Here is a 25682-nt window from a genome sequence, read left to right on the forward strand (position 1 = left end):
AAAAAAAAAAAAAAAGATGGCAGCAGCACTGCCACAGCAGGCAGTGAAAAGCAGACACTGTACAGCGGAGCTGCTGTGACACCTGTCAGGGACTAAGGTTAGTCCTCGGACACAGCAGGATAACCATACTGCATGCATGCTGACCCTGCTTGTCCTCCACACTTGGGGCTCCTGCTCCTCCTGGGGTCCATTCTCCTCACACCCTTGATGCAGCTCTTCCTCAACTGCACAGGGCCAGTGTCATCTGTTTCCGGGTCTGTCTCCCGTTCTACAAGGGTGTACCTTGCTTTTCTTTCCTGTACCCACCCAGGCCGTTGGTGTGTACACACAGCTCCTCCAGGGTTAAGGTGGAGAGACAGAGCCAACACAGACAGGCTCTGCGGGGTGAGGGCAGGGGCAGAGGATACCTTTGAAGTCTAACTCGTAGTTGTGCTTTCCAGCCTGGAACTGCAGGGTGGCTGCCTGGCTGGCAGACCCCGGTGCACAGTAGGCCAGGTAGGCCTTCTCCACATCGCTGCTGCTGACAGAGGTCACGGGGTGTGCTGTGCCCTGTGAGGGAAAGTCAGACACTTTATGAAGGCAAGAACCAGCGGTGATGAGGAAAGACACTGGTGGCACCCACGCCACATTTCAGACAGGCTCACGGTGGACAGTGACTGTCTCCTGAAGCTGCCCTAGCAAACACAAGGCAGGCAGCAAATATGGGTCCTGCCAAGCAGGACGACAGGAATGGGAACAACAGAAGGGAGGGTGCTCAAGTCACCTAGGACGGAGGACGCAACAGCAGCTCAAATGCTGGTGGAAGAGCAACAGCAACTTCCTGAGTGCTGCCTGACTGGACAGCCCGGGCCAGGCTCCTCTTACCCGTCTATTCATGTTCCCACCATCCTGAATCAGAGTTCGGTCCTCTTCCTTGTGGTTTTCTTTTTCTGGTCCCTAGGAGCATTCTTCTATTTTTTTAATTATCCATTTCAATCCCTCTCCTTCTACAATTAGCTACAGGAAATCTCATACCTTAGGTTAGACTGAGTTTAAATTCTGGCTCCCAAACCTGCTGGCTCTGTAACTTTGGCAAGTTATCTTAACCTCCCTGAGCCTCTGTTATCTCAAGCTTGTAATGTGAATAATAATAATACTTACGCCATATTCATCCCTTTATATATCATCCTCACAGGGTTGGAGAAATTATTTAAGTAAGGCATGCAAAGCACTTAGTACAGTGCCCGGAACAAAACATACTCAATAAATGTTACTATCATACTGTTCTTATTAAATTTGACATTATGTTGACAACTAAAATCAAAGTTATTGAACCTGTAATTAACTCCTTCTGTCCCTGTCAATTTTCCTATTCCCCCTACTGCTGCCATCCTAGTCTTCCTAGGTCACAAGCTTTAGGTGCTACCAGCCGAACAACAAGTGAGACAAGATTCACCCATGCCTCTGGGCAACTGAGCCCAGCAATGGAGGAGAGGAACAAAAAGTATGCAGACATTTCAAAGCGTCAAACACAAGGTCCCACACAGGTCTCATGGGTGCTCTAGACTCTGAGTGGGGCAACTAAGAATGACCAAGGAAGGGTCTGATCCAGCAAAGGCTTCTTGGAAGAAAAAGACATGAGCCAGGCCCAAGCCCAAGGGACAACAATGAGGTGGCCCCATAAGGGCCATGAAGGGCAGGAATAAGAGGTATAATGGTTTGTAAAGCAGCCTCCTAGTTTACAGTGTCATACTGGTGCCTAAGTTTCTCTCTCTGAACTCTCCTCCTTCAAAACCAAACCATTATACTAGAGTCTGGGAGGAAAAGGATGTGGCATAAAAATCCCTTTCAGACAACAAGGGGAAAGGAAAAGAAAACAATCCCTCCCCTTTGGGCCTGAGGAAATGAAGTGGGGAGCCAGCGAAACAGAGAGGAGAAGCAGCAGTCAGAGGCCGGCATCCTGCCCCTGCCCCAGGCCTCCAGTCAGAATCGCTGCAGATGGGTGGTCACAGCGGGAGGGAAGATACAGGTGGATGAGCAGAAAGCAAAAAGCAAAGGATTTTTTGCCCCCAGTGGGATGTTTGGAAGGAGAAACTAACAATGGCAGCCACATCATGTGTGAGGCTGAGAAAGGTCTGGGTTTAGCTCCTGGAGGCACCAGTCGGATGTGGAAGGAATGACAGATTCCCACGTGTCCTATGGCAGGACCAGCAGGTATCTCTTTTTGATGTGAGATGTTGGAGTACTTCCTGGGCTCAGACAGAAAAATCTTAGCTTTTCTGGGAATCAAGAGAAAACTGTTTTGAAGTGGCAATTAGCAGAAAACTAAAAAAGAAACCCAAATGTGGGGTTACACCAGAAACGTGTAGGAAAGGGAGGACGAGAAGAACCAGATCATCCTAGGCCGTCCAGCCTGAGGCCGCCAGGCCTACACGTGTTACTACGCCCCCACCACCACGTGGCGTATCAATAACATCCACACACTGTTCCTCCCCAGAGATTCTCAAACTGCTTGCGATGAGTTTCTGCACTGCCACAAAGGAGGAGGAGCACAGGAGAGAAAGGGGGAAGCTCCAGGTGTTGGTTGGCTGGAGGAGAAAGGCCCTGCCCACAGAGCTGTGATGACTCGATCTGAAAACACCACCAGGGAACCCTACTTTTGCATGGGTTGCCCAGAGCCCTGTGTCATCTCATTCAGCAACCAGGGGTCTCCCCCAAGAAGCCAGGCAGATCCCCAAACAAAATGAAAGTGATGGTCACATGTGCTAAGTGCCTTGCGCCTGCCATCTGTCCCTCCATCTCGTCACAAGGAAAGCTGGGATTCACAAAGTGTGATGGGACAGTTGTCCTCTCCCCGTCCTCCATGCCAGGCCACAGCCTCTTCCCCTCACACTCCTGACCAAACCCAGAGAGCCTACCTGGACGAGGCCCACAGGGCAGGTAGGAGAGAGTCTCAGGCCACCCATGAAAGGGAGACAGGTAGGAAAGGCAGGCAGGACAGAGCAGCAAGCAAGGAGGGCTGGTGCTGGCAAGAGGGGAGCAGGTGAACAGAGGGGAGAGGAAGGAATGTGAGGCAGTGAGGCCATCGCTGAGAGTGACCATCTCCAGCTGACCAGCAGACACTATCAGCAACACCCTCCCCCTTCGAACGGCCAATGTCTATTTCCTGAGGACCAGCTATGCATCATTCTACACAAAGGATACAATGGGGCAAAAGAAAAAGTCCCTGCCCTCATGGAGCTTAAAGTGTCACCAGAGGAAAAAGGCATTCTGGGTGCAGTTAAGAACAAGAAACTAAAGCTTCATGATAGCCTCTTACAACCCCGAAGATTACAAATACCTATCAATTTTCATTTTGGAGAGGGGTGTTATCAATGGTGCCTTCCCTAAGTTATACTTCTTTTTTTTTTTTTTGAGACAGAGTCTCACTCTTTTGCCCAGGTTGGGGTACAGTGGTATGATCTTTGCTCACTGCAACCTCTACCTCCCAGGTTCAAGTGATTCTCATTTATACCTCAGTCTCCTGACTAGTTGGGATCACAGGTGTGTGCCACCATGTCTGGCCAATTTTTGTATTTTTAGTAGAGACGGGGTTTTGCCATGTTGACCAGGCTGGTCTTGAACTCCTGACCTCAAGTGATCCACCCGCCTTGGCCTCCCAAAGTGCTGGGATTATAAACATGAGCCACCATGCCCAGCTTAAACTTGTACTTCTATAAGTGAGCAGCGGACTGCCTTTAATCTGACTCATCCACAAACACCTGTGAATTAATTGACATCAGCTAGTTTTTGTTATTTGACTTGAATTCCAAATCTATACATGATATAAATCAATTTTCTTATATTTGCCTACCTTCTTTAAAGTGGCAGAAATGGCAGACAACCGGTCACCGGTCTGAAAAGCCTTTACCTCTGTACCACAGCTACACAAACACCCTTGCACACACACACACCAGCTCTGGGATTAAGTTACCTGTTCAACAAGAGAAGCAACTTTCTATCCTATTTAATCAAACCAATGAAGAAGCTTGATCGCACCACAAATTTGTCATTCAGTTCTCATAAGCCAACAGATGGAAGCTCTTCAAAGATGAAAGCTCATACAAATAAACTCCAACTTATCTATTTTTGCCATAATTCTCCCAAAGCAAGTGAGTCACACTGGGACCTGGGGATCCTCGGCTCTCTCACGGATGCCCCAGAAAACAATACCGGGGTTCTTGTTTGGCTCCACCCTTACAGGTCCTTAGGACAAAACACTCATCCTCTTTCCATCACACTTACCTGTCTTCCATATTCCTGCCAAGAACCAAACTCATCACTCCAGTACCAAATCCACTCAGTGGTGAGGATGAAGTGTGGAGGTTTGGTGACAGAGGAGGCCGTGGAGAGGCGGCGAGCCTGGGTAGCACCGAAAGTCATGGAGTTAAAGTTCAGACAATCGATGTGAACGGCACCCGGTGACTCAGGGCACAGGATCCTACAAAAGAAAGCAGAAGCAGGCTAAAAATCCCACCAGCCAAGCAGACACAGGTCCCTGAGCTTGAGAACACACAGCTGGAAGGCATGAATAGTAAATATGACATGCGCATTTTAGAAAAAGTTTCCAGAGGTAGGGGAAACTGCTTTTTCAGATCAGTTTGGAGGTATAAAGGTATCAAAATCAAGATAATGTGGAAGACTGGTTATGATGAAAACTCCTCTCAGTACAAAATGCAGAAGATGCTGGTTAAAACATTTTTTTTTAAATGCACTGCTGAGCTGGCAAGAAAGGGAAGTCCTTAGAAGACAAAAAAAACAATAGTTAACACATGCTGTTTATTGTGTGACCAGACCCTGCATTAAGTATTTTATATGTATTAGGAGATGACATTTTCATAACCCTATGAGATTGAGACTATTATCTCCACTTCACAGACAAGAAAACAGAAGCTCAAGAAGGTGAAGAAAGCGGTTCAAGGTCAAACAGCTAGTCAGTGCGACAGCTGGCCTTTCAGGTGGGCAGTTGGGCTGCACAGCCTGCACCTGAGCCACCAGGACACACTCCCTTTCTAAACGCAGTACTGCCTGAAAACCAAAGGAAAGGTAGGAAACTGGAGAGGGGAAGGGAGGGGAGGGGAGGAGAGGGCAACAGCCAGGAGCTATCGCAGGGCAGTGTCTATGAGTAATGACAGGGAGCCTAGGCTTCAGCCACAAAGGGGAAACAGGAAACAAATGCGGGGTCTGAGTAAGGCAAGAGGCTGAATCTCAAAAGAGATATCTCTGCATAAAACCAGGACCCTAAAAAGATGACCCACCTTAGTAAAGGGGGACTGGAGAGGGGACTTGCCTTGCAAAGACATCTGGCAAGGAAACCTGCCTATATTAATGTTGGTTCTGGATAAAGGAGGAAAAAATTCTTCCGAGAACTCATAAATCATTCAAGCCTCACAGAAGTTTTAGCCTGGTTCACATTTTGTGATTATTAGTTGCAAAGATGACCCAGGGTAGCACTTCTCATAGAAGCAAACACAAATTCCTCTGGAGGAACTGACCTTCAACTCAGGCCTCAAAAAAATTTCTAAAGAAATTTCCATCAAACATGAGGTCAAATCAAGTAAGTCACAAAACGTGGAAACAGAGACACTATGAGCAAAAGTCAGCAAAAACAAAATCAGATCACCATGAACTACTAACATTAGTATTCTTAAACGCAAATATATGTGATGTGTTTTTTAAAAAGGAATTGAGCATCAAAAGTATGAGTAAGAATCAACAGACTATCAAAATTGGGTAAACTTAAAGAAAAAAAATAGAGCTTTTACTTTTTTCATTATTATTTTCTTTCTCCTTCCACTCCCTCCAAAACTTTTTTTCCTCTTTTCCTTTTTTATTTATTTATTTTAATTTTTTATTTTTTGAGACAGAGTCTCGCCCTGTCACCCAGGCTGGAGTGCGGTAGCACAATCTCAGCTCACTGCAATCTCTAGCTCCCAGATTCAAGCGATTCTCCTGCCTCAGCCTCCCAAGGAGTTGCTAGGATAACAGGCATGCACCACCACGCCAAATTTTTGTATTTTTTTTGTACAGAGTTTCACCATGTTGGCCAGACTGGTCTTGAACTCCTGGCCTCCAGCCATCCACCCTCCTCAGCCTCCCAAAGTGCTGGGATTACAGGCGTGAGCCACCACGCCCAGCCTTAGAACTTTTAAAAGTAAGTAAATTAATTGAAATTTTAAAATCATACTTTGATAGGACACACTGCATCTCAGAAGAGGGTGAAGTAATGAACTGAGAGCCTGAGGGGAAGAAATCCAGCAGCGTTTAGAAAGACAATAAAAGAGAAGTTAGAAGACATAAAAGATAAAGTGGGAAGACCTCACCATATATCTAATGATAATTCCAGAGAAGGAATACTTAAGGAGATCATGGCTGAGGAACTCAGAAAGCACAACAAAACATGAGTTGCACAAATTCTTTAAATCCACACACAGATCTTGGTGAAACTGCACGGCACCAAAGAATGACAAGATATTAAAAGCAACTGGAGAGAAGAAACAGACTATCAACTATACTGGACTGAACTGTGTCCCCAAGAAGATATGTTAAAGGTCTAACCCCTGGTACCTGTGAATGTGATCTCATTTGGAAACAGGGTCTTTGCAGATGTGATCAAGTTAAAATGACATCATACTGGATTTGAGTGGACCCTAATCCAAAACTGATGTCATTTTAAGACGAGGGAAATTTAAACACAGACACATGGGAGAATGTCCCGTGACAACAGAGGCTGAGATTGGAATGATGTGTCTACAAGCCAAGGCATGCCAAGGATTTCTAAGCATCAGAATCCTGGAGGCAAGAAAGGATCTGCCTATAAAACCTTCAGACAGAGTATGGCCCTGCTAACACCTTCAGTTTGGACTTCTAGCCTCCAGAACTGTGACAAAATAAGCGTCTGTTGTTTTAAGCCATCAAGTTCATGGTAACCTGTTATAGCAGCCCTAAGAAATGAACTAACACCGTCTCGATTTAGGCTGATAGCTAACTTCTAAGTAGAAGCAATGGAATCCAGACAACAATGAAATAATCTTTGAAGAGTTGAGAGAGAATACCCAGTAAACCTATCTTTCAAGAATGAGAAGGAAATAAAAACTCTTTCAGACTAACAAAAAACACAATTACCTCCAAACTCGCAATAAAGCAACCTCCAACAGAGGAACTTAAAGAAGGAAAATGATAAACAAGCAGAAGTGTGAGCAAAGGAATGGTGAGTAAGAAACAAAATAATTGTGTAAGTTTAAATAAATACTGACTGCCTAAAACAATATGAATTTCTAACCCCTGAAATTAAAAATACTATAGCAGTAATACATACAGTGCATCTTTTTTTTTTTTACATAGAGACAAGATCTAGCTGTCACCCAGACTGGAGTACAGTGACGCAATCACAGCTCACTGCAGCCTCAAACTCCTGGGCTGAAATGGAGTTCCCTCTGCAGCTTCCTGAGTAGCTGGGACTACAGGCATGCATCACCATGCTCAGCTAATTTTTAAAAAAATGTTTCATAGAGACAGGGTCACTCTCTGTTGCCCAGGCTAGTCGTGGATTCCCAGCCTCTAACAATCTGTTCACTTCAGCCTCCCAAAGCACTGGGATAACAGGCATGAGCTGCTGCCTTCGACCCACATCTTATGTGCCTGGCACTGTTCTGAGTGTTTTATGTATATTAACTATTTAATTCTCAAAATAACCTGATGATGTAGAAACCATTATTTTATCTACTTAACATAGAGTAAAACTGAGGTAAAATAAGGTTAAATAACCTGGTCAAATGCATATAATTTGTAAATAAGTTTGAATGAAACTAGTCAGAATTCAAGTGTCCAAGGTTCTTTCATTGTTTGAGAGAATGACAAGAGGCACTGATTAGCTTAAGTTGTTACACTAAAAGTCTGCTAAGATAAAGAGTCTGTTTAGATTTCCTGGGCAGCCACTGAAAAAATAAAAATTCAGTATATAATTTCCAAACAAATAAAGGAGAAAAGGCCAAATGAGGAAAAAAATCTAACAGAAGATCAAAAAGAGAAAAATATACAAAACGTGGATCACAGCAACAATTATGATGAGTGGCAGATATAAATCCAGATCCACCCATTACTGGCCATTTGTGCTTCCTCTGTTGGGAAGTATCTTTCTTTACAGTTTGCCCATTTGGAGGGTGGAGAATCTGAGTGAAAGAGGCCAGACACAACAGTACATACTGTGTGGTTCTATTTATATGAGGTTCAAGAAAAGGCAAGACAGAGGTCTCAGGTGACAGAGGTCAGAACTGTGGTGAGCGATGGGAGTGAGCACTGACTGGAAGGAGGCATGAGGAGATGGGGTAAGGCAAATGATCCATATCTCAATCAGAATGCTAGCTACATAAGTGTATGCATTTGTCAAAACTCACTGAACTGTATGCTTAATATCTGGGCTCTTCACTGTGCTTAAATTTTGCCTCAGAAAGAAAGACCAGGGTTGGTATGTGAGCCATTTAATCCTCCTAATGGGAGTAATTGGTTTCACATACTTTACCAATAGCAATTTGCACATAATTGCACTCTAAGTGCAAATTTATTTTATACACTCAAAAAGTAGGCTCTAATTCTCTTCTTGGCAACATATTTAAGCAAGCTCAATGCAAAATATATTAAGTATTTTAAAAGAAGGCTATCTGGGAATTCCCTATTTCCTCTGAATTGAGGGAAAATACTAGGACATGACTGGAAAAATCAAAAAAGTTAAAGGTTAAACCATAAACAGCAGTTCAGCAGTATGGCTATATAGGCCAAAGGCTAAAATTTCACAAACAGAAATGATCACCTTTCACTTTTCTGTAATAATGAGTACATATGTACTTGATCAATTCCAGCACCAAATAATTGAGAACTTAATACTTGGTCTTGGTACCATCTTCTCCTTTTCCCATTGCTCCTCTCTGGAAGGAGAGAAGTGGGAGAACAGAGCCACCAAAAGCAAAACTGCCTTCACTGCACACAGAAGGCCAGGCACAAAGCAGAGACAAGACACATATTTCTTACCTTTCTATTCTGGGATTGCAGTATTTCTCTTCAATAAGCTCCATTTTGTCCAAATCCTTCCACTTGCCTCCATCCAAGAATTGCCATCGATACGGCAAATGGAAATGAACTCTATTGCATTTATCTAAAATAAAAAACATAAAGGAGTGAGATAGCTTGGCAATACACAGCATGCCCTAGCCTTGTGGTTGTCAACAAGTATGGTCCTGCCCACTGACCTGGGAACATTCTGGAAATGTGTGATGGGGTCTGTTTTTTCAGTGCAGGCCTGCCTGAGCATTGAGATATGGAAACACTTTTTGTATTTTATTATGTACATTGCTATGATTTAAATGTCTGTCCCTTCTAAAACTCATGTTACAACCTAATCCCCAATGTGATACGATTGAGAGGTAAGGCCTTTAAGAGGTGACTGGGACATAGATGAATGGAGTAATGGGTATATGGGTTACCATGAGAGTGCAACTGGTGGCTTTATAAGAGGAAGCAAGCCCTGAGCTAGCATGGTCAACCCCCTTGCCATGTGATGCCCTGCAGCACCTCAGGCCTCTGCAGTCCCACCAGCAAGAAGGCCCCCATCAGATGCCCTTGACCCTCAACTTCTCAGCCTCCATAAAGCTAAGACACAAATTCCTTTTCTTTATAAATTATCCAGTTTCAGGTATTCAGTTATAAGTAACAGAAAATGGACTAAGACATACATTTTCCTTATGTCTCAGGTTTTACCAGGATCTTACTTTTTTTTTGTTTTTTGAGACAGGGTCTCACTCTGTCACCCAGGCTGGGGCATACGGGCACAATCATGGCTCACGGCAGCCTCAACCTCCCAGGCTCAGCCTCCTGAGTAGCTGGGATTATGGGTGTGCACTACCACCCAGCTAATTTTTGTATTTTTTATAGAGACAGGGTTTCACCATGTTGGCCAGGCTGGTCTTGAACTCCTGGCCTCAAGTGATCCACCTACCACGGCTTCCCAAAGTGCTGGGATTACAAACATGAGCCACCACATCTGGTAATGTTTTTAGAAATATGTATGTTGGTGGTTTATATCATCTATGAATGTTATTTTATGAGAGTAAGATGCTGATCACAAGAAGGTCAAAGGTCTCATCAATGCAGGGGGCAGTGTGACTGCTCAATATCACTCTCCACGTGGCAGGTGGATGGGCAGAGATCACATCAAAGATGGAGCCAGATTCATCTCTACCATAAATCCATCCCAACTCCAACACATCCAACTGAAGGCAGGTCAGCAGCATGGTTACAGGCTTCTTGGGTCTCTTCTGGCTAACATGTTCACTCCTTCCTCAATACGCTCCCACCAACATCCACACAATGGCCCAGACCTACAGCTTCCAGTGAGCTGCTCCCCTCACTATCCCCATTTTCCTCCTGGGCAGCCAGATCCTCACTTCTCCCATCACTCCAAGCACATGCTGCCTGCCCTGCCTTTGCTGGTACCTGCCACCACCTGGAACGCTACCCACATCTCTCCCTACCTGTCCACAGCCTATGTGAGGTTCTGCTACATCCACACAGAGGAGCATCAAGAGCAGACAGGGAGTAAGGAGAGAAAAAGAATGAGAAGCTCTTTGCATTGTGACATGCGGCTACCTCCAAGATACATGCTTTAAGACAGAAAGATAGAGAACAAGGTGCAGAATGCCTGTATTTGGGTAAAAAATAGAAAAAAAATAAGATTAGAAATATTCTGACTAAACACACACATATGCACATGATTTCTTGCAGAGGGAAGTTGGTAGCTAGAGACAAAGTTATGAGTGAAGACTTCTGTCATTTTGGCATGTTTTGAACTTTGAACCACAAGAAGATATAATATATTCCAAAAAATTACATATCGAATTAAATGAAAAAAGATAGAAAGTCAAGATAGTGTGCCTATGTAAGAAGGAAACTGAACAGACACATACCCTTGTATAGGTATAAATTCTTGATGGGAGGATATTCAAGGAATGGATAATTACGGCTGTTTCTTGGAGGGGACCTGAGTTCTGGAGAAAACAGGTGTGAGGGGAACTTATTTCTTACTGAGCATCCTTTGTACATTTTAAATTCATATTTCAAAATAATAATGAAACTAATTTGATACTAGAAAAAAATTAAAATTTTCTAAAATTGTGGGCATTCTTTTGGGCACATCTCAATGTCACTTCTCTCCCAGGCTCTGCACGGTGGGGGAAGTATCATGGAGGAGGGTGGGAGGCTACCTGGGCTTGTCATAGACCAGGCATGGGGCCAAGCAGACAGGGCAGAAGAGAGTGCCAAGCCAAGAGGACTGAAGGAACAAGGTGGGAACACTCAAGCAAGGAAACTCTCCTCTAAATTCAACAAGGCTGGACATAGCCACACCAGGGACTGAAGATCTCCTGACTTGTCCCATTTGAATATGGACAGTTCACTAGGTCAGGGAACCTCTTGGACTCTCTCAACCAGGTGTGTACACAACAGGTAATTAAAGGGCTGTGCCAGAGGAGATAAGACCATAGCTATGGTCCAAGGTCATGACAAACCAGAGTTCCTGTTCTCTCCCTGGAAGACACTACAGGAAATGATCAGGGATGAGAGCAGAAGACCTTCCCAGAACATCTCAGTATTCAGATGCTATATACCTACAAACCCCAGGCACAGGTGAACTATGAACAGCCTGAGACAGACTCTCCCTGCAAGCAGGCACATCCTGGGGAAGGTACACTCCATAGGGCCCTCCGGGGCGGATGTGTCCCTGGGAGGGACATGGGGACCAGGGGAAGGCACTATAATCAAACAGCAGGCCTGAGGCTTCCATTCTGAATCAAAGCTGAGCTACAGACCACACTGTTCACAGCTAGAAGGTGTCCAGGAAAGGAGGCACCACATAGACCACTGCAGCCTGGTCAGGGCCTAGTCCCAGTACAGCGGTAGAGACATAAGGTCCCTTCCCTTGTCCTGGTCTTCCTGTCCCCTTTCTCAACTTCTTTTTCCTCCTTCTAATGTTCCCCACCTCACTCTGGCATTCCAAGATCTAGGCTTTCTAGGAAATGAGTCACTGAAATCAAATCAATTTGGCAGACAAAACACCATATCCACTCCTGCCCTTCCTCCCTATTGTCCTTGAAATAACAGGCCAGAGAGAAGAATAAATCCAAAAGCACCGGAAAACAATAAAAAGTAGCAACAAAAGACCAGAATTATTCAAGAATTGCTAAAACTGTGGAGCAATGAGAATCAAATTGATATAAAAAGGAGAGAGAAAAATGCAGATAAAACATGCAGAAGACAGAAGTAGAAAAGATCTGGGGTCATCAAGGATTCCGAGTCAGATGAAAGAGGAGCAAGAAAGATACCCAGGTCAATCCCAGTGAGAATAATGGGAGCCCCGGCACAGGTACTCCCTTGCCCTAATTTGCTTGTGTGAAGCAAGTTGCTATGTGCTTCCCAGTTAAACTAAGTGTGAATATAAGGGTTAGAGCCAGAGAAAAGCAAATGAGATGATCACCAAAGCCCCCGCTCCAGTCCTAGGCTGCATGCCAGCCGCCCACTCCACCAAGCAAGGCCTACTGCCTCTTCCCCACCATCACTAGAATGAGGGCCTGGAATCCAAATCAGCCCTGTGGAACTCAACCAATAGGCATATGGGATTCTCAAGCACCAATGTGACAGACAACCAAGAATCACTCAACATACGAGGAAAACAATTTGAAGAGAGGCAGCAACTCACACAGAAGCAGTGATACCTAAGGAGAGAATGATCAGAGTTAAGGTAACAAGCATTCACAGCTAGATTTTAACCTACACGCCTTGCCTCTAAAACTTCTAGGAAAAAACTATAGGAGAAACATTTCGTAGTTTTAAAATAGGCAAATATTTTTAGGATACAAAAAGCACAAACCATAAAAGAAAAAAATATTATCTGGACATCACTATTAAAATACCTGTTCTTCAAAATACATTAGAAAGGAAATAAACATGATGGGGAGGGATAACATGGGGAGAAATGCCAGATATAGTATGCACCTAAAGTTAAATAAATGGATTTAAAAAAAAAAGGAAATAAACATGAAAGACTGGGAGAATCTATCTTCAATATAAATCATATGCAAAACACAACTCAATAGTAAGAGATCAAATAACCCAATAAAACCGGGTATAACAGTCACAAAAGACCAATACTGTATGATTCCATTTATATGAAAAATATCCAAGCAAATCTATAGAGATGGAACCTCCATCTGTAGTCATCAGAAACTAGGGGGAGGGAAGAATGGCAGTTGACTGCTAATGAGGATGGGGTTACTCTGAGGCTGTTGAAATGTTTTCATATTGCCTATAATGATGGCTGCCCAATTCTGTGTTAATATTACATATATAAGTAGACTTCAAAAAGTTCATGGAAAATTGAATTACAAGATAAAAACAAAATTATAAACTTTACTTCTCAAGATAAGCTCCATGGATAGACTAAATAGCTGGTATCATCTTTTATACTTTTGTCCTGAACACTTTTGTAAAAGATGATACCAGCCATTTAGTCTATCCATAAAGAACTGAGGGTCCTAGAAATTCAACCATGTCAATCCAGTCTTTTCTACATTTTTAACTGAAGAAAAATGGGTTCCCTTTAAAGATTTTTTGTTTTTTTTTAGAGTTTCACTCCTGTTGCCCAGGCTGGAGTGCAATGGCATGGTCTCAGCTCACTGCAACCTCTGCCTCCTGTGTTTAAGCGATTCTCCTGCCTCATCCTCCCTAGTAGCTGTGATTTCAGGCATGTGCCAACCAAACCCAGCTAATTTTTTTTATTTTTAGTAGAAACAGCGTTTCACCATGTTGGCCAGGCTGGTCTCAAACTCCTGACCTCAAGTGATCCATCTGCCTCAGCCTCTCAAAGTGCTGGGATTACAGGCATGAGCCACCATGCCTGGCCTAAAGATTTTTTAAGATTAGAAAATGAAAAGAAGTCAGAAAGAGTAAAATCAGGACTATGAGGTGGGTGCCTAAAGATTTCTCATTGAAACTCTTGCAAAATTTTGTTTGATTGATAAGGAATGAGCAGGAGCCTTGTGGTGGTAGGGAAGGACCCTCTGGTGAAGCGTTCCTAGGCATTTTACTGCTAACGCTTTGGCTTTCTCAAAACACTCTCATAATAAACAGATGTTATTGCTCTTTCTAGAAAGTCAACAAACAAAATGCCTTGACCATCCCAAAAAACTGCTGCTGTGACTTCTGCTCCTGACCACTGCTGTGACTGGGCCACTTTCCTGTTGGAAGCCATTGCTTTGTGCTTTGTCTTCAGGATCCTACTGGTAAAGACATGTTCCATCTTCTGTTACAATTCTTTAGAGAAATGCTTCAGGATCTTAATCCCACTTGTTTAAAATTTCCATTGAAAGTTCTGCTCTTGTCTGCAGCTGATCCAGGCAGAATGGTTTTGGCACCCACAGAGTAGAAAGATTGCTCAAATTTAATTTTTAATTTTTCTGGCAGATTGTAAAAACTGAACCAATCAAGATGTGTAGTGTTGGCTACTGTTTGTGCTGTTCATCATGGGTCTTCTTCAATTAAGGAACAAACAAACTTAAATTCTTCCTCACAAATTGATGTGGATGGCTCCATTTTTACCATTCTCTCATCCCTTCTTAAAATGACTTACTCATTTATAAACTGATTTCTTTGGGACATTGTCCTCATAAACTTTTTTATAAAGCATCAATGATTTTGTCATTCTTCCACCCAAGATTCACCATAAATTTGATATTTTTTCTTGCCTCAACTGCAGCAAAATTTATGTTGCTTTGATAGGGGCTCTTTCCAAATTGACGTCTTATCCTTCTTAGTGCCTCAAACTAGATCCTGTTCAGATATGTTATTACAAGTTAGTATGAATTTATTTTGATGCAAAAATTTTTTCATAATATGCATTTTCCATGAACTTTTTGAAGACCCCTTTTGTGTGTATGTGTGCAAAGCTTTTATATTAAAAAAAAAAGGCAAAAGATCTGAGTAGATACTTCACAGAAAATACACAAATGCCCAAAAAGTACATGTAAATAAATGTTAAACATCATTAATCATCAGGGAAATGCAAATTAAAACCACAATGAGACATCATCACTCGCTGATCAGAATGGCTAAAATTTAAAAGACAATGCCAAGTGTTAGCAAGAATATACAATAACTGAAACTCTCATATGTTGCTGGTGGGAATATAAAATATTATTATCTGTTTTGGAAGACAGTTTGGCAGTTTCTTACAAAATCAACCACAGGTCATAACCCAGCAACTATGTCTAGGTCTTTACCCAAGAGAAATGAAAACATATATCCACATGAAAACTTGTACATACTAATAGAAGTTTTATTTGTAAAAGTCAAAACCTAGCAACAAGCCAAATGTTCATCAACATATGAATGGATAAACAAATTGCAGTCAATCATGCAATGGAATACTACTGGGCAATAAAAAGAAACAAATGATCTATATGCCAGCATGACTGAATCTCAAAAACATGCTGATGAGAGAAGCCAGGCACAAGAGAACACACTGTATGAGTCCATTTATGTGAAATGCTAGAAAATGCAAATCTACTCTACTGGGACAAAAAGTAGATCAGGGACTTCCTTGGGGGTGACAGACTAGGGGGTGAGGATTAATTATAAAGGGGCATAAAACAATGTTTTTGGAGGGAGGGAATTGTTCCATATCTTGATTGCAGAGATGGTTACATGAGCATATATACTCATCAAAACTCAGAACTATATATTCAAAATGGGTACACTTTATAATATGTAAACTATAGCTCAATAATATTGCTTTTAAAGAATACATATATATATGCATATATATGGCAAATATTCTTTAACCTACCATTCCATTCCCTGGAATCTATCTATGGAAATACTCACATACATGTACTTAAATGCTCAATGGAACATCATTATAATCAAATACTACACATTTGTTTTTAAAATGATGTGGACTTTGACATACTGACATGGAAAAAATTCTCTAAGACACAATGTCAAGATGCAGGCTGAATAATAACATTATCACATGCTCCCATCTGTTTAAAAATATGTAAAACAATTATCACAACCGCACAGGAAGTGTTTACCTTTGGGCAAGGACGAAGGGACTTCATGCCTCACTCTGTATGACCAAACTCTCTTACAGAGTGAAAGTATTCATAAATTGCTTGGGTAAGTTTTAAAAACTGAAAATGAAACAAGAAGTTTTGGTGGTTGTTTTTTAAGAGGAGTCACCAAATTTGAGAACAAACCTTTCTTCAGTCAAAGCCCAGGACAGCATTTAAGAAGAAAACAAAGGTTTAGTGAAAATACAGACACACACATGCACACCAGAATTGCTGCTTCTGATAAAAGATCACTGGATTGTTCACTGGATCAATACAGAAGAAATGCCCAATTTAAACAACTACTCATCCTCTAAGAGCTAATACAACTGTTTCTGTCTCAATGAAGTCCTTCCCAGTTTCTAAGGCAGCTCTCAGCCTATCATCACCGTTATCTTTGTTCCCACCAGACTGAGCACTTTCCTGTCCTGTGCAGGTCTGTGACCTCATGCAAAGCTGTCCAAGGCTCAATACTTAACATTCATTTGGTGCATGAACCAGTTATGTTCCCAAAAATCATCCACATTTGATTTCTGAAAACTCATCTTCTACTGCCCAACAAAAGAGCTACCATCTTCTACTGCCCAACAAAAGAGCATCAGCATTGGCCAAAGTGCCAAGCCCTGATCCTCTCTGGATGCGGAAGGGGTTTGGGGGGCGGGGGTGACTTCAGAGCATAGCTCTGGAAATGACAAGCAGTTACCCCTACTACAAGTGGGATGAAGGAGCCTCCTCCAACTTACCTTGAAAGCCACAACTTTTCCGGATATGGTACAAACAGATCTGATCACTCTCCTCCTGGCTAAGAGTGTTTGGGGACACAGAACCTGAACTGTCTTTTCTTTCTGCAAGAAACACCACAAAGATATGTCAGCTTCTGATATGGGGTCAAAGTAGTTCAAGGTACAAAGGAGAGTTAAAGAGGATTCATTCAGCTCTCTGCACAAAACAAAAGTGGGCAAGGTGAGCTCACAAAGCCCTATGGTGTTTGGGGTGAAAGTGCTCCTATACAGGTGGATCCTCTGCTTTGTAGGGACAGGCTGGGAGCCTGAGGCCACACAGCTGCTTGCCAAATCTAGGACTCCATGAAGGGACTCCTTTCTCAACTCTGGCTGTCCACCCAATTCATTAAGAGACCCATTTAAAAACACAAATGCCCAATTCTGCCCTAGACCGATTCCACCCCAGAATGACTGAATCAGAACCTCTAGGGGTAAAGCTTGGGACGCTTTTGTAATAAGGGGAGAACCACTGTCTTACATGTTGAGGCATCTTACAATTCCTACTATGCCTAAGGTTGTGATGACCCTCAAGGGCAAACAGAGAGCTACTTTTTGTAAACTAGATTTAAGGCCATATAGCAAATATTCATTAATGAGCTATCATAATTGGGTACTAATACCAAGAAAAGAATAATAAATAGAAAATCCACATTTCAAAATGAAGCCTCCTTAATTAATTTTTGGTTAATTATCAGGATCTTAATATAAAAAGGGCACATAAATCCTTTCTAGTTTACCTTTACTAGCACCATGCTAATGAGTTTTTACGTATGACATTTACCCTCACCCGGCTACCCTCAAATGAGCACATAAAATTACTTTGCAATCCCTATTTAGTGTCACCTGTCATTTTGTTATTCATCTTCCCTTTCCTTTGTTTAAGCCCCTGAGAGACTTCACAAGCTGGGCCTCCAAACCTAGGCCTATGGGACCGCAAAGGTCATCTCCCTCTCTCCCCACGACGGTGACTGCTCTTGAACCTGACATTACTGAGCAGTGGATCCCTCCTCCATTTCTGATAAGGCTGTAATCCAACTGTATTGAAGGCTGAAGATACTCTTAAAGATCTATTTAATACAAAACCTGCCTACTTCTAGACTTCCTGCAGCTGAAAGAACTTAACAAAACATAATTGAAAACAATGTAAAAAAACCACAAATGCAGTGAGGACAATTTTTTAAATATAAAAGTCAGCTACAATTAGAGTGGTACATTTGTTTGCAGGTAGTCCTAGAATGCAAATGACATTCTAGGAAGCACTCAATTAAAACTGTAGCCACCACTATAGCTAACTGAGTGGGTTTGATTCTGCTCTGAGGGGAGGCATGTCTCAGCTTCACCAAGGAATAACCAGGGTCCAGGACAGTGCCCAGCATGTGGCAAGCACACCAAGGTGCTGAATGAAAGAGTAGATAGCAGAACAGCCAGCCAATGGCTGGTACTGTGAAATCCAATGGATGCCAGTGTATTATAATCTCCCTGACGGACCACGTTATTCATCTGCTCCACAACAGATACTCAACAAATGCTTATAAATAAAAATATCTGCTCAAAATTTGCCTGTCACTAAACCTGACAGTCTTTAAAAAAAATAAGTATCCTAGCACACTCATTCATTCAACAAACATCAGAGTGCCTACTGTGGGCCAGGCACTGCCTAGGTGCCAGAGATGAGCAGGGAGCAGACAAATTTACAATGGCTCAAAAACTCTACTTATTCATGTCAGGAATATGGCCAATGCCAAAATTAAGGAATGCATCTTTTACTCATTTTGTAAAATCAAAACAACACAACGCAAGGGATGCTCCCGAGAGCTGTGCAGCACAGCATTCCTAACTTTGGGTTCCTCCCTGAGGGGCATGCTCCCTTGGGGTGAAGATGGGGGTGACTGCATGGGGGAGGAGCCAAGTCTCCCAATTCAGCACAGACTAGGCCCATCCACAATTCACTCACCATCAATACCAATTCACATTTGTCTAGGATGGCTTGATTGATCATGTCTGATTTCAACTTATCCTACCTCCCCATCCCCTGCCTTATTAGGAAAGTATTGCCAACTCCATTTTACTAAAAGCAGCACAAGACTTGCCCAAAGTCACACATTCTGTGTACTGGCTAGCTGGAATCTGAGAGCCGCCAGCCCAGGACCTCCACCAGCCTTACCTCCCCACCAGCCTTACCAGAAGTCCCCTGTGGGCCCTGAGGAGGAGGCACTCTGCTGGAGGCAGAGCTCTTATTCTTGATGTCATGCGCATTTCTGTAAATGGAAGGCAGCCTGCTCACCAGGTCTGAGCTCATACCCAACTTCTCCAATTTTTCCAGATTCTCAGAATTAGAGAAATTATGGGATCTCTTACAGCTAGTGCCAAACTTGCATTCCCCCTGTAAAAAATACTGGCAGATATGGAGTTTGATGCACTGCTTTTGAAAGGAACAAGAGCCATGGGGTCCATCTCCTTTATTGTAGTGTTGGCAAATCTGTTGACAGAGAGGGAAAAACACACCAGTTCAGGAAGGTCTCACATGACACCACCTCCCTAGTGACCAGTCCTCTGGCGAGAAAAGGCCTTCACAGTCTGTGATTCCATCATCCACGCAGAACACAGCGATAACATACCTCACTCTTGATGATGGCTGCTAACAAATGCCCTTGGCTAAAATGGGAACCAAGTGGAAAGGAGACTGCACAGAAGCAGCCCTTCAATTGGGAAAAATCCAAGAACTTCAAAGTGACTAGCGCTGCTCCTTTCATGAGACAATGCAAATCAAATGGCTACATCCTAAGAGCCTCTACAATCTACCTACACTCTTCCACCACTGATTTACCAACTCTGCCTTCCCCAGGCCCATTTTCTCTGGACTCTCTTTTCTACAATTCAAAGTCAAAGAGGCTCTGAGGGCTTAAAGCATCTTAGAGAAGGCCAAACACCACCCTTTCATTTCTCAGTGGAGCACACTGACAGGCTCAGAGAGGTTAAAGAGCCAGCCCTAGTCCCACAGCTATCCACGGCATCTGGTATACATGATGTTTGAGGAACTGGGTTGTTGGCAAAGCTGGCCCTTGAACTTCAATCAATTGCTCCTTCTGCTCCACATTCCAAATTCCTGAAGGTGTAAACCAGACCAGAGACCACCAAGGGCCCACCCATTCCAAGCAGTCATTACATTTCCCAAGATATAGGAACGTCCCCAGGGAGGTGTGGAACCCAGACTTCCCCTGGCACTCACCTCTGGCAAAAGCCAGGGGTCGTTCTGAAACAAGAGTTGGCATAGCTCATTATAGCTCAGGTGGTCAACGCCATGAGTTCTCAGCACACTCAGGTTGTGATCGGTTGTCAAGCTGTGACTATTCCTACAGTTCTTCCTGCAAAGAAGCAGAGCTGGTGTTACATGTTGAATTGAGTCTCCTCAAAATTCCTATGTTGGAGTCCTAACTCCCAGGACTTCAGGATATGGCTCTATTTAGAGGGAGGGTCTTCAGAGAGGTAATTAAGTTAAAATGAGGTCAATAGGGTGGGCCCCAATCCCACATGACTGCTGTCCTTATAAGAAGAGATTGGAGCACAGACACACACAGAGGGAAGACTATGTGGGGACACAGTGAGAAGGCGGCCATCTACAAGCCAAGGAGAGAGGCCTCAGAAGAAGCCAACCCTGCCAACACCTTGATCTCAGACTTCTTGCCTCCAGAACAGTGAGAAAGTCGATTTCTGTTGTTTCAGCCTCCTAGTCTGTGGTACTTTGTCATGGCTGTGCTGGCAAACTGAAAGCTGATAAAATCAGTCTTCATGACAATTGCTCAGAACCACTTCCTGACAGTGTTTACAAGCACCAGAGAAAAACCAGCATGTCTACAAGACAACAACAAAAAATCTAACGTGTATTTACCAAGGAAGAGATGGGGCCTTTCAAGGTCTATGGCCCAGGATGGCACCTCTCAGCAGGCATTTGATGAGAATGACAAAGAGGAGTCACTGCACAGCAGTTGGTAAGCAGTTAACTACAGGCTCAATCAATGAGCATGGCATCTTATCATTATAGGTCACATACGTGCATGCATGCAGGCATGCGCACACACAGCCCTGAACCCAGCCCTTTTTTCTGCTCTCTTCCTTCATTCTTTCCATCCACAAGCAGCTGATAAGCACCAGGGTGAGCCAGACACTGGCATCATGCCCTGAGAACCCAAGATAAACCTTTAAATGACTGCCTGAGTCACCAGGACCCAGAAGAGTCAAATCAACAGCATTTGTTTGACTCAGACACTGCTGTGCCACCTATGCCACGCTTATAATACACATCTCAGAAGAATGCCAAACCTGGATCCACCCCAAACCCGCACCTCCTACAGAATCCCCAGCTCAGTAAAAGGCAACTTCCCTCTCCCACTGCACAGACCAAAAACCCCGAAGCCATCCTTGACAGCTCTCTTTCCCTCATCTAGTGGAGGTGACAGACAGAGAGGACTCTGATACGCAGTGGAAAGTGCAACTTCAGCTGTGGTCAGAATCCGTCAGAGCAGAGTGGAAGGGCACGTGAGCCAGGCTGGGCTGGGAGAGAACTGGGGAGGAAATCAGGGGAGTGTACTGGACAGCATAAAGCCTGAATGGAATAGTTAAAGGGTGAGGAGGAGACAGCAAGAGGAGAAAGGAAGAACACTCTAGAAGAGGGGCAAATAATTTGGTGCTGCCAGAGCCAAATATATCTAATAACTGTAATGATGGCTAATGATGACAATGACTACTAAAATTTAATAAGCAACTGCCAAGTATCGGCCAAAATGTTTTATAAGTTAACGCATTCAGTCCTGAGCCAGCCTGTGAGGGGAGAAATATCATTAACCCCACTTCGCAGATGAGGGAACTGAGACCTGGAGATAAAGTCATTTGCCCAAAGCCACCAGCTAGCAAGGAGCAGAGCCCAGGTTGAAACAAGGTGGGCTGGTTCTCGGGACTGTGCCCTAGACCACTGGGCTCACCGCCTCCTGAGCACAGGACTAAGAGTCAGGGAACCAGGACTACGTACCACCTCTGCAGCAGGACTGATGACCTATTTCTAAAAGCACTGACCCTGAGGCTCAGGAAGACAAGAAGAGACACAGGGGAAGCACAGAAGTGTGGCCAACCACACCCACTCTCCCCAAAGTGACTCAGAAATGGAAGGTTCAAGAAATTCAACTGTTTAAGAACAGGGCTGCCATCTTTATTTTACAAAATATGAACATTAAACAGATCTACCAGTTACTCCCACGAGAAGCTCCGTCCAACCACCTTTTGCTGTGTGCCTTCTCCCTCCTGGGCTGCTGTTCCCCAGCCTCCCCGGGACTGGCTCATCCCTGAAGGCTGATTTCCCCGGAGTTCCGCCCTCAGCCTCTTTTCAGGCCTCAGGCTCTACCTCAGATCTGATCCACTCCTGGGGCTGCAGCCACAGCCACACCACCCAACGTCTCCCACACCAGCCCAGCACCTCAGGCCCCTGACCTTCCTCTCAAGTTTCTGACCTGGACAGCTGCTTCCTGGGCATGCTTCAAAACTAAAACCCTCTCCTGTTTTCTTGTCTACAACACCCAGGCCACAGTGGGTACAGAAACTGAAGAGTTTCTGAGAAAGTTCACCTCTCTCATGTCCTCTCACCACACTGTCACCGACTCAACTCTTCAGAATTTCTCGCATAGCCCTTGGAAAGTTCTAATCTACATATTTCTGAAAAGCTGCTTCTTAGAGACTACATTTCCCAGCCACCCTGCATCTAGACAGGGTCACAAGACAGCTTCTGGTCAATGGGATGTGGGTGAAAAGAAATCCACCACTTCTAGACCTGGCATATAAAAACCTCCCATTCAGCTGTGTGGTGGCTCACACCTGTAATCCCAGCACTTTGGGAGGCCAAGGTGGGCGGATCACAAGGCCAGGAGTTCAAGACCAGCCTGGTCAATATGGTGAAACCCCGTATCTACTAAAAATGTAAAAATTAACCAGGTGTGGTGGCAGCTGCCTGTAACCCCAGCTTCTTGGGAGGTTGTAGTGAGCCAAGATCACACCATTGCACTCCAGCCTGGGCGACAGAGCAAGACTCCGATTCAAAACAAATAAATAAAAACAAAAAAATAAAATAAAAACCTCCCACGCAATCGTCTACTGGAACTTGATACCTAGGCTGGCCTCAAGAGCCATGTGCTGAGGAGCGCAGAACAGAGGTCAGTTAGCCTGGGTCCCTGGATGACTGTATGGATCAAGGCCCCCCACCCCATGCTCACTGTTGACCTGACATGAGCAAGAAATATCTACTCTATTAAGACATACACATACACACACACCAGGGCGCAAGCAAGAGAGGAGGGAGGAGGGGAGGAAGGAATTCTCCTGGACTAGCTTCCCAGCGGTTCCCAATGACATTCTCCCTTAAATTGGCACCCACACCACTACCTAAATTGCAAACCTGATGGGTGCTCTCTCGTGCCATTTGACTCGCCCCATCACCTTCAGGATGAGGCCCAAATCCTTCAGCATAAACCTCAGCAATCCCTTCCACACATCCCACTGACCATGTGCTACGATCAGAACATGGGCGCTAAGTGCTGGGGAGACAGTTGGGGCTTCTGTCCTCTGGGAGTTTCCATTCTACTGGGAACTGGGTGCCACGAGAAAAATAAACAGTTCCCTGTGACCAAGAGTAAGGAGAGGAAAAGCCCTCAAATGGGATGTGATCTTTAGGTTGAGGCCTGAAGCAGGAAGGGCAGTCCAGGCAGAGCAAATGTTCCCAGAAATGCCCAGGCTGGGGGGTGTTCCAGGCACAGAAAGGTAGCGGGTGGGCAGGGACCAGTATCCCAGGACCTTGTGGGCGATGGGAGGGAGCTTGCAGTTTCCAGTTTGTTACCAGATAAATAGGGTTGAACGGGGTTTAAAGATCCCTTCCGGCTGCTGGGCAGAGAAAGCCTTCATTGTCTGCCCTCAAAGCTTGCAAGGGGAACCCACGGCGCCGTGGAGCTCCCCTAGGCCACCGCCTCCCTCTCCCCTACCCCACACTGCCACAACCGGATGTTCCACCCGGCACTATCGCGTTCTTTGTAAGTCACTCTCTCTCCCCAGGAGTCCGGAGGACTCCAATCGACGAGTCCCGCGCACTGTGCCAGGTACTCAGCAGGTGCTCAACAAACGCTCGCTTTAATGAATAATGGGGCGAGGCCGGGCAGAGCCACCGAATTGTCTGCTCAAACTTCAAGTAGGACCCCAGGCCGACTGGAAGCGCGTAGGGGCGCTCGGGGCCTCTGCCCGGGCCCGAGGCCGCGCCTTACCCGGCTCTCAGGAACTTGCAGGCGCCGTAGACCATGAACTTGCAGAGGTGCAGCTGTGCACAGAGCCCCACGCAGCCCGGCTTGGAGCCCTGGTGCGCGCGGCACAGGCGCAGCGGCGACGCGGCCAGCACCACGCGCTCCGGGACCGCGGTCGCGCCGCCCGCGCCCGCCCGCGCCGCCACCACGAAGCGCCCACACTCCCGCAGCAGCCGCTCCAGCGCATCGCTGCCCAAGCCCACCCGCAAGCGGCGCCGCAGCTCGGGCAGCTCCAGGGCGCCCCCGGCCGCGCACAGCACCTGGGTCACCTCACCGACGACGCTAGCCTGGGCCATGGCCGCGGGGACTGCGCCCGTCGGACCACGGGTGGCGCGACGCGGGCGGCGGCCGCCGCTAGCTGGCGGGCGGCTCTCGCGGGGTAGAGGCGCCGGCGGGAAACGAAACCGAAAGCTACCCCAGGCCGGCGAAAAACAGAACCTGTGCGACCTCGCCACGCCCCCGACCCGCAGCTGAGCGGCAGCGCCTTACGCCTCAGGGTCCCCAGCTGTGCGGCGCCGGACGGGAGCTCGGGAGTTCGGGAGCTCGGGCGCTCGTGCGCTCGTGCGCTCGTGCTCGGCGCTCGGGCTGGGGCTGTGGCGGCTCGAGGGCTTGTCCCCAGGCCCGGAAAAGGACTTTCCCGGATGTTTGAAGAACCAGAAGCCCCTAACGATGCGATGCTCCGAGCGCCTGCAGTCAGAGGGCGCCTCGAGGGTGGCGGGAGCGTTGGCGGAGCCGACTGGACGCCGCCCGTTAAAGCCGCTCGGCGTCGCCGGGGCCAAGCCCGGGCTTCGTAGACGACTCACAGAAACAGGGACGACTGATGGGCCCCCCCCACCCCTCGAACAAGTGACAAAAGCGATCACTCCGCTTTAGGAAGACGCACTTAAATGTTCCTTTCGCCTCGTTGCATCAGTGATTTCCTTCACGTAAACATAAACCGGTATGTCCTTTAAAAGAGCAAATCATTTACTCCCAGCCCCTGCTAAGTAACGTTTGAGCAAATATTTTAGAAGACCCTTGAGAGCAAAGGACCCTCTCACACATGCTGAGGGCAGTGCAAGTTGTGAGAGCCGTTTGGGGAAGTAATCCAGGAAAAGCTATTAAAATTGAAATCGCGTGTGACCTTTGACACAGCGATCTTTCCTCGGAATCTTCCGGAAGTAAAAGGAACAGTAAATAAGTTATGTGTGAAAGTGTTACTGGGGGAACCCCACCTGGGGTTCTATTTAACAAGCGTGCGTTAAATCTGTGTGCGGATCTGGAAGGACAGCCATGATGTGTCGCTAAACGAGAAAAGATGGCTGTACAGAAATGTCAATAATCAAGTTGAATGATCAAGAATTAATTTTTTTTAATGTCTAACAAAAGAAAAGCTGTGTGCGTGTGTGTGTGTGTGT

At 45.3% G+C, this 25682-nt stretch overlaps 1 protein-coding gene and 1 long non-coding RNA gene across 6 annotated transcripts in view; one reads left to right on the forward strand and one right to left on the reverse strand.

Moving 5' to 3' along the window:
• The window catches only part of PARP12 (poly(ADP-ribose) polymerase family member 12), a 39318-nt gene extending 14091 nt beyond the window's left edge, over positions 1-25227 (reverse strand). Inside the window, exons 1-7 of the mRNA XM_017499797.2 lie at positions 24250-25227; positions 20184-20319; positions 19136-19433; positions 16916-17017; positions 9046-9169; positions 4264-4459; positions 408-549 (exon numbers count right to left, since the gene is read on the reverse strand). Of these exons, the coding sequence (XP_017355286.1) occupies positions 408-549; positions 4264-4459; positions 9046-9169; positions 16916-17017; positions 19136-19433; positions 20184-20319; positions 24250-24581 (1330 nt within the window). The 5' untranslated portion in view covers positions 24582-25227. The remainder of the gene's footprint in view (positions 1-407; positions 550-4263; positions 4460-9045; positions 9170-16915; positions 17018-19135; positions 19434-20183; positions 20320-24249) is intronic.
• Positions 25088-25682, forward strand: part of LOC108283453 — a 150229-nt gene continuing 149634 nt past the window's right edge. For all 5 annotated transcript variants that reach the window (XR_005195626.1, XR_005195627.1, XR_005195625.1 and 2 more), the window contains exon 1: positions 25088-25225. This is a non-coding gene — a long non-coding RNA (uncharacterized LOC108283453). The remainder of the gene's footprint in view (positions 25226-25682) is intronic.

This window comes from Cebus imitator, unplaced genomic scaffold (assembly GCF_001604975.1).
Source record: "Cebus imitator isolate Cc_AM_T3 unplaced genomic scaffold, Cebus_imitator-1.0 Scaffold260, whole genome shotgun sequence".
NCBI classification, from domain to species: Eukaryota; Metazoa; Chordata; class Mammalia; order Primates; family Cebidae; genus Cebus; species Cebus imitator.